The sequence below is a fragment of the Camelus dromedarius genome, chromosome X (assembly GCF_036321535.1).
Source record: "Camelus dromedarius isolate mCamDro1 chromosome X, mCamDro1.pat, whole genome shotgun sequence".
Classification (NCBI taxonomy): Eukaryota; Metazoa; Chordata; class Mammalia; order Artiodactyla; family Camelidae; genus Camelus; species Camelus dromedarius.
In genome coordinates this window covers 2,311,588-2,320,288 of record NC_087472.1, presented here as the reverse complement: position 1 = coordinate 2,320,288, position 8,701 = coordinate 2,311,588, and the positions used below count along the sequence as shown (strand labels likewise).

General features: G+C 56.0%; 1 protein-coding gene across 2 annotated transcripts; it reads left to right on the top strand.

Moving 5' to 3' along the window:
• The first annotated feature begins 1,320 nt into the window (after positions 1–1,320).
• Positions 1,321–8,257, top strand: PNMA5 (PNMA family member 5). 2 transcript variants are annotated; one of them, XM_064482984.1, is made up of 5 exons: positions 1,321–2,208; positions 2,413–2,504; positions 3,668–3,796; positions 4,450–4,510; positions 4,689–8,257. In XM_064482984.1, the coding sequence occupies exon 5, from the start codon at positions 4,816–4,818 to the stop codon at positions 6,148–6,150; it is 1,335 nt and encodes a 444-aa protein (XP_064339054.1). In that variant the 5' UTR covers positions 1,321–2,208; positions 2,413–2,504; positions 3,668–3,796; positions 4,450–4,510; positions 4,689–4,815; the 3' UTR covers positions 6,151–8,257. The 2 variants fall into 2 exon arrangements, with proteins under 2 accessions (XP_064339054.1, XP_064339053.1); XM_064482983.1 differs by having other exon boundaries at positions 1,321–2,213.
• The last annotated feature ends 444 nt before the right edge of the window (positions 8,258–8,701 follow it).

Here is an 8,701-nt window from a genome sequence, read left to right as displayed (position 1 = left end):
AAAAGTAAATAGAGGAGGCAACGCAATTATAAAGAACCTTAGTTCTTTCAAAAGTGAGACTTGGTTCTCAAGTAATTAAGGCTATAATAAAGTGAACATAAAGCAAAGAAAATTATTCTGGTAAGAAAGAATCCTTGCTTTCTAGGCAGATTACTCAAGAAGCAAAGAAAAGCTTTTCATTAACTCTTATTGAGAGCACACCAATAATCTAAGAAACATGTCACCTTATTAACAGAGAAAACGAAATTCTAGTTTTGCATCAGTGTGCTATTTGATATTATAGCTCATCTTTAAAACCTTATAAATAAAGCCATTGAACTTTAACTACCATTGACCACAAGAAATAAAATCCCTTTTCTGAGAACCACATCCATCCAGGTTTTGTCCTACACATTCATCTTTCTCATTCTGGAACAACCAGTCATTTTACTTTCGGACAAAATTATTCTTTTTCTTTAACAAAAACGCATTCTGCATACCTTCTATACTTTATTTAGTCTAAATCTAAGGTTTATTTTTTCTCAAAGTCTAAGGTTTTCAGTTACCAAAAGATCTTGGAAAGTATCTTTAAGGCTGATGTACTACACATGGAATATAATTACTATTGAAATAAAGTTTTGTGAGAATGAGTTCCCTTTCATTAATTTCTGAGAATTTTGAGTATTCAATTTATAAAAGCACTTAATTATCTCTAAACCAATAATAATGGAGCTCCTTGGGGTGATTTTATAATCTCATTTGGTAATACCATCAGGGGTAGGAAATGTTACGTACACATATGGGCACACAAAAACATGCATATAAAATAAATAAAAGTCCCGGGGAAGTAATAGACAGCATGGACACTATACTTAATAATAGTGTACTATATTGTATATTTGGAAGTTGTTGAGAGAGGAGATTTTAAAAATTCTCATCGCAAGGGAAAAAAAAAACTATGTGTGGCGATAGATGTCAAATAGACTTATTACGGTGGTTATTTTGCAACATATACAAATATCATTAAGTTGTACACTTGAAACCAATATATGTTTTTAGAGGTGTTTCTTAACCTCCACTTTTCTAGGATCACAGTCAGAACACGTCTTCCCATGGTATCACCCTCTGTGACAGCTCGTGATACCTGTAATGCCAGGGGGCTGAGTGGGGGCTTGTGAGAGTCCTCAGGTAAAAGTAGGTAGGGTAGGTAGACCCCTACTTGGGGTCTGCGACTTTCTGGCAGCAGCAGGTAAGCGCTTTTGCTTGGCACAGGAACCGGAGTGATTAACTGGCCTCTCAATAGTTCCTTCTAATTAAGGAAGGCGTATTCAGGTCTGTGCTTCCCTTCCCAGACGTAGCGCGTATCTGTGCTCAAAGGGGAGTCTGCAGATATCTTGCTTAGTAATCTTTAATTTAAAATTTGGTTTGCTTTTCATATTTTTATGAAGACTTTACCAAAAAGCCTCTTCTTTTGTGTCCCAAATAAAGCAAAAGAAATTTATTCTGTCACCAAAGTCCCACAGCTTGAAAAGTGACTACAGGCTTCGGAGCCGTGATGCTCAAAGCGTCCGTCAAGGATTCGCCGCATCAGTCATCACGCTTTCGAGAAACGCAGAATCTCAGTCCCGCCCCAGCCCTCCCGACTCAGAGCTTGGCTTCTTATCGAGATCTCCCGGGGACTGTGCATGCCTTCCAGGGCACTAAACTGAGATTCACCCACGCCCTTATCCGGAGCAGCGCATTAGTGTCTCGCGGGCCCCTGGGCAAACATTGCAGCCGTCCTTTTGTGGAAGAAATCGCCTCTGGAAAAGGGCGGGAAGCAGTTTGGGTACTAGATGGGTAATGCTTGGTCGTGAAGTCGAGAGTATAATGGGAGAGTGAACTCCTTTGATAGTTTTCTACCTTTTGGTGAACCCTGCAAATTTTCATGCTTTTGTGTTTCACAGAAAGCAGCTGTATTCTTTTACCTAGAAAACAGCCTGATAAACTGGGATCTGGATTTCCTTTAGTGAGCACCCGCTAGGGCTTTACTTTTGCACTCAGCTCTGTGCAGACTGCGTGGAGTATTCAAATAGGGACAGCGGCTGGTGACTGTCACGCCACAGATCCCGTCCAATGGGGAACAGACACGAGGAACAGGAACTGCAAGGACTGCTAGGCCTGGTACAGCACGTGGCAGGCCTGGCGGGCTTCTTCGAGCTAATCCAAGTCTGGACTCGGCCCAGCTCGGTAACGTAAGGCGCCCCCAGCTTGATTCCCACTCCCTGTCGCCCGGGGGAAAAGCAGGGACAGGGGCGCAGGGCGGGGCACGGAGTTCCCCCTTCGAGAGGGTGGTGGGTGACACGCTGCTAGGGCGCAGCCGCGAGCGGGCTGTGTGCAGTCCCGGGGCGGGGGGGGGGAGTCTGTCACCTCACAACCTCTTCCCGCCACCAGCTCCTGGCCCAGCCTGCACCGCGGCAGCGGAGGCGACAGGCGCAGGGTGGTTGCGGTGCTGCGGCACTCTGGTCTGGAGGCATCTCCAGCAGGTATGAGTTGTGGCCCGGGGCACAGAGAGCAACCCAAACCGCATGGGATTCCTCCCAGTGATCCTCGCCATCTTGCTTGGCATCCCAGGGGCTAGGGGCTGGAAGTAGGATCCCGCTGGGTCAGGCATGGCACCCCACCAGCTCCCTGCCATTTCCACACCTAACCCCGCCCAGAGCCACTGCGGTCAGGACAAGTGGCTCTGAGCCTTACCCTGGAGGGAAAGTGTCTTCAGTCCCACCCCTCTCCTGGCCTCCACCAGCTTCTACTGACCAGATGTATTCCTGCAATGGAATAGGGGGTGTTTGAGGTAGGGGGTGTGTGGAGGGGTGGGGTGACTTAGGAAGGTGGGCTTAGGTGTGTGTGCGGAGCGCAGGGGAATAAGGGTGGGAGGCCTCGGGACAGGAGTTGGACTCGGGTGTGGGCAGGGCTTGGGGCAGGGAAAGGCCTTAAAAAGAGGCCCCGACATAGCTTGGGTGGGGGCAGGGCTTCTTTAGGGATTTGTGGCGGGGTTTGAGACTTGGGCATAGGTGGAGGTAGGGCTTAGGAGGGGGATGGGACTTGGCTGGGGCAGGGATCCAGCTTCCGTGTGGGTGGCGCTTGGTGGCAGAAGTTGGGCTAGGGTGGGGGTGGGGCTTGGGGAGGGGTCGAACTTCTGTGGGGGTGGGGCTTGGGAGGGGATGGGACTTGGGAAGGGGTGGGCCTTGGTAGCGGCAGAGATCGAGCTTCCATGCGGGTGGGGCTTGGCGTCAGGGGTTGGGCTCAGGGGAGTGGGGCTTGGGAAGGGGTGGGACTTGGCGGGGGCAGGGATGGAGCTTCTGTGGGGGTGGGGCTTGGCCTCAAGGGGTTGGGCTCCGGAGGGGTGGGACTTAAGACAGAGGTTGAGCTTCAGTGAGGGCGGGACTCGGTGGCAGGGATAGGGCTTGGGGAGGGGTGGAACTTGACAGTGGGGGCAAGGTTTGCGGGCGGCGGTGGACCTGAGGGTGGGGCAGTAATCTTACTGTAAGGTCCCTTCTGTTCTAATACCGATTGCCAGTTGAGCCGTTTCTTGGCTCCTTATACCAGGGTACTTGTGGGCACCTCTGTAGACTCAGAATTGGCGCGGCCTGAGCAGGGGTGTCTGTGGCAGAATCATAGTGAAATACTTCTACCTTGCCTTGGACAGATCCAATGAAGCAGTACCCAGCACCCCGGGACCAGGAACTGCCTGACTGTGGTCAGAGCTAGAGGGCAGGCGTACTGTTGAGTGTGTGGGTGGAATCCCCGCAGCTGTCAGGGGGGCCCTAAGCAGCAGGTGAGCAGCTGTGAAGTGGACCTATGTTGGGAGGGGCCTCTGTAAAACTGACAAAAAGCAGGAGGGGAGGGGTGGTCTGCAGGGTAAGGTCACACCTAGGGTGAGAGTTGTCTGTTTCCTGCAGTGTGGTCCTGGAGACCCTTTTGGGGTCCCTTTTCGGCCCCTGATTCTAGTGTCTACACAATTTGAAACCATAAGCTCTTGTGTTTTTCAGCACTTGGTCCTTGCTGCCCACCCTCCAGCTCCCCTCCCCCCACAACAACAAAAGACACTTCTTTGGTCGGAGGCTGGTGACATCACCTGTTGCTCCCTGACCTGAATCTCCTCTGTGACGGAAACTCGGGGTCCCCGCTGTTTTTCGTATCCATGGCAACACTGCCGCTTGTCACACCTTCTCCACACCCACCAGTTTCGTTGCATGGTGCAGAACTCCAGCCATCTTTCTCATTTGTCAGGCATTTTCTGAGAAAGGAGGGAACGCCACGTCTCCATCCTCCGACCTTCGCCCCAGTGAAGAGGGTATCAGGTGCCCTGGGCCTGCAGAGCCCTGAGCCAGGGAGTGGGACAGCCACCTGTTCACTCCTGCTTGGAGGGCTTTGGCAGTGTTCCTCGGCATCTGGCCCCACCTCTTGACTCTAGCCTTTCCACCACAGGCACCTCCAGTACACACAGCAGAGTTCTCGGACTTTGAGGAGGAACCCACAGCAAGAGGAGGTCAGCAGGGAGGGGATGAGTTGGGGGTAACTTGGCCTGAAGAGACCCCTCCACCAAATGATTGGGGAAGCCCTGAGAAGCAGGGATCCCTGTGAGTGGAAGTGGGGGAAGAGGAGGGGCTTTTGGTGGGGGTGGGAGGGTGGGCATTAATGATGCTCTCATCCCGTTTGCATTGCAGGCTGTGGAAACCTGGGACGATTCTGCCTTCATACTTGGCACTGGCTCAGGATTTTTTGAGTCCTGGTCCAACACTGTGAGCTGATTCCTGCCCCCGGTGTTAGATCGGTCCATAGAAAGCGGGAGCGATGGCCTTGTCACTGTTGGAGGATTGGTGCAAGGGGATGGACCTGGACCCCAGGAAGGCCCTGCTGATCGTGGGGATCCCTGTGGAGTGTAGTGAGGCTGAAATTAAGGAGACCTTGAAGGCAGGCTTACAGCCCTTGTGCAACTACAGGGTGCTGGGCAGAATGTTCAGAAGGGAAGACAATGCTAAGGCAGTTTTCATTGAATTAGCTGACACCATCAATTATGCTATGATGCCCAGTCAGATACTAGGAAAGGGAGGTGCCTGGGAAGTGGTGGTGAAACCCCGTAGCCCGGATGATGAATTTCTCCATAGACTGAACTACTTCCTGAAAGACGAGGGCCGGAGAATGGTCGATGTGGTCAAGACCCTGGGGTACACCACCCCCACCGAGGGCATAGAGCCAGACGGCTTGGCTCAAGTCAAGGCACCCGTTTGGCAGCCTGTGACAGAAAGCATGTGGTACCGGAAACTGAAAGTGTTTTCAGGGAGCGCTAGCCCCAGCCCGGGCGAAGAGAACTTTGAAGCCTGGCTGGAGCAGGTCACTGAGATGATGCAGATGTGGCAAGTGTCTGAGGCAGAGAAGAGGCGCCGTTTGGTGGAGAGCTTGCGCGGCTCTGCCCTGTCCGTCATGCGGGTGCTCCAGGCCAATGATGACGCCATGACTGTGGAGCAGTGCCTGGACGCCCTGAAGCAGATCTTCGGGAATAAAGAGGACTATAGAACCTCACAGTTTAAGTTCCTCCAGACCCTTCAGAAGTCTGGGGAGAAAATCTCGGGGTTTTTGCTGCGCTTAGAGCCCCTGCTGCAGAGAGCCGTGCGGCACAGCCCCTTGTCAGTGAGAAGCACAGACATGATTCGCCTGAAACACATCCTGGCTCGGGCCTCCATGACTGCTGCCCTCCGGGGCAAGCTAGAGCTCCTGGATCAGCGAGGGTGCGCTCCCACCTTCCTGGAGTTAATGAAGCTCATTCGGGATGAAGAGGAGTGGGAGACCACCATGGCTGTGACCAAGGAGGGGCAGAAGCAAGTAGGAAGGGGCCGCAAGGCACCGGGCAGGCACGTAGTGGCTGAGGCCACTGTCCCAACACCTCAGGTCATCCTACAGGCAGGGCCATTTAGTGAGAAGAGCGCTCAGACCATCCAGAAAGGGGCTGTCCCGACACTGAAGCGCAGGCGACTGTCCTGCTGCTACAGTACCGGGGAGGAAGGCCCCAGCCAGGGGGCGTGTCCTCGGGCCAAGAACCAACCTTCACCAAAGCAGAGTCCTCAGCTTGCAGCAGAAGAGTCGGGAAACGGGACAGGGGCTGGGGCTATGAGCCATCCCGAGCCCTAGGAAGCTTAGGCTCAACAGATCCAGGCATCCTCTCCCCTTGCAGGCAATGGAAAATTTTTAATGAGGGAAAGGGGCAGTGCACAAAAATAGCAAGGGGCTTGAGTGGGGAAGAGGGGCAGGGCAGCCAGGCCCAGGCCGAGCCCCGTCGGCCTCCACCAGCCGGAAAGGACTCCATCCAAGCCAAAACCAGCTCAGGAAGGTACTGGCGACGCAAACAGAGGGCCGCCACATCCAGCACACAGGCTGCCCAAGCCTCAGACAGAGACCCCAGTGCAGCAGAGGCTGAAGAGGGTGCGGCCAAGGGCTCTGGCCTCGGCCCCATCTTCTGGCCACCCCCAAACACCCACCCCGTGGGCTCTCAGCTAATGATGCTGACAGGCCCCCAGGCCACGCGGGGCCTAGAGGAGCCTTCCCCGGGGCCATCCCTGCCAGAAGGAGCCAGCACCGGTGAGGAAGAGCTGCGTGGCAGAGGGGCGATGCCCCGGAGAGGGGTTCGTAGGGTCCAGCCCATCTTCAGGATCATCTACACTGCTCCAGGGGGGCCCCAGGAAGGCAGCACCCTGGAGCCTCTGCGCCAGTGAGGGCAGGAGACCCAGCGGCCCCAGGGACCAAGCACCGGCCTACAGGCAGTCTCCTCCCCCTGCCCCCAGGAAGGGCCGTGGGGGCAAGGAGCACCAAGACTGTAAGGAGAAGATGCGCAGACAAGAGCTGCAGCTCAGCTTGGCAGGCAGGGCTCCTGGGTACCTGGTGGGCCAGTACCCCACAACAGGCTTTGGTGTGAGTGGGTGTGCAGGGAAACTTGTTCCAAAGCAGGAGGAGGAGGAGGAGAGGAGGAAGGGGAGGAGGAGGGAGAGTAGGAGACAGAGGAGGAGCAGGAGGAAGACGAGGAGGAGACAGGCGGAGGTGAAGGTGGAGAAGGAGGAGGAGGTAGTGGTGGAGAAGCAGGAGGGTGGAGGATTCGTTGGTGGGAGGGAGGGGTGTTTCGTTCTTGTGTTTGTGTATGGCCACTGGAGACGTGCAGAGAACAGGCAAGGCGACCTGGGACTGACCTGGCCAACCACAGCTCACCAGCTGCCAATGCCAAGGCCACCGCCAGACCCTGCCAACTCGGGCGGCCGTCCTCGGAGCACCCCTGAGAGCCCAGCCCCGGCCTTGGTGAGGGCCACCTGAAGACGTCTGCCCCCACACTGCCCTGGGAGATGTCAGGGGCCATGTCAAGGTGCCTGGGCCTCCGAGAGGGGCCCCTAGTCACCGTCCCCTGGGGCAGGCTGCTCCCTGTACTAGGAAGCCCATAGGAAGCCTGTGTCTCTGTGGCCCCATAGTGATCTCCTCACCACCCCCACACCAGCCCCCGTTCCCGTGCAGAGCCCTGAGGTGCCCGTGGACCCAGGCCGGGTGTCCCTCCTACCCGGGCCGCCACCTCTGGGCCCGGCCACGTGCCCTGAGCTCAGGGCACCAAGGCTCTGCTCGCTCTGGCCCAGTGTCGTGAGCTCCACGTCCGCTGTGTCGGAGTAGATTTAGGCCAACCGCTGCTTGTTCTTGTGGAGATGTGTGTGTGTTCTTCTCTGAGCAGTACCCCCAGCCCAGCCCGGAGACCCCAGCCCGGTCCCAGGAGACGGCGGGAAGGACAGATGGACGACGCCCACGTGGTGGCCTCGGGAAGGAAGAACTGGGCCGGGGAAGGTCGGGGGCTGCGGAGGGTCCTCGGGGACCGTGCTGTGATCTGCCATCGCTGCTCCTCGTGACCCCTTGTCCTGGGCTTGGGGGAGCGTTCCCCGCCGTGTTCTCCAGTGTCCTGTGGGGGCCAGAGGGCAGGGCCAGGCCCCAGCACGTGGGCCAGAGGTGGAGGGGTGCCCTGGGGGCAGCGGTCATTGCTGGGGTCCACCGTCCTGGCCAGAGGCTGACCGTGGGGCCCTCAGGAAGGGAGACTACGCGGGGAGGGCCACAGCATGGTGGGAGGCAGCTGAGACACCTGGTGAGGGACCCCGGGAGGAGGAGGGGGCTGAGATCTGTGGGCTTTAGTGGCCGTTAGAAGTTCCTGTCTGTGTGGTCATTCCCTCTCTTCAGTAGTTTCTGTCAATGTTTCTCTTTAATAAATTTCGTTGAAAGTTTCAGCTGAGTCTGGCCTCTGCTGTGGGCGTTTGAAGGAAGGGTCTACTGGGGATGGGGGTAGGGGGAGGTGACAGTGGCCTGGGACCTCGAGTCAGCACTGGAGTATGGTTAGAGCAGGGTCCAAGAGGGTCTGTGTGGTACCCTGGGCTGGACGGAGCCAGGTGACAGGACTTGTGGGCATGCCCAGTGGTTGGCTGGGTCCCAGGAAACTGGGGGAGCCCCCAGGAATAAGTGGTTGCACGTTGGTTGGGGGGGACCGCAGGCAGGACCCGAAGCCACAGGATCCCTGGTAGCACTGTGTGTTTTCCTTCAGGGAGGTCACGTGTGCAGTCCCAAGGACCAGCCGGCCACAGAAGGGTCCAGGCGTGAGGTCAGAAGCCCCTGCCAGGACCTCAGTGCAGGACTCCGGGGTGGGGGGTTTGTCCACCTGCCTGTGATC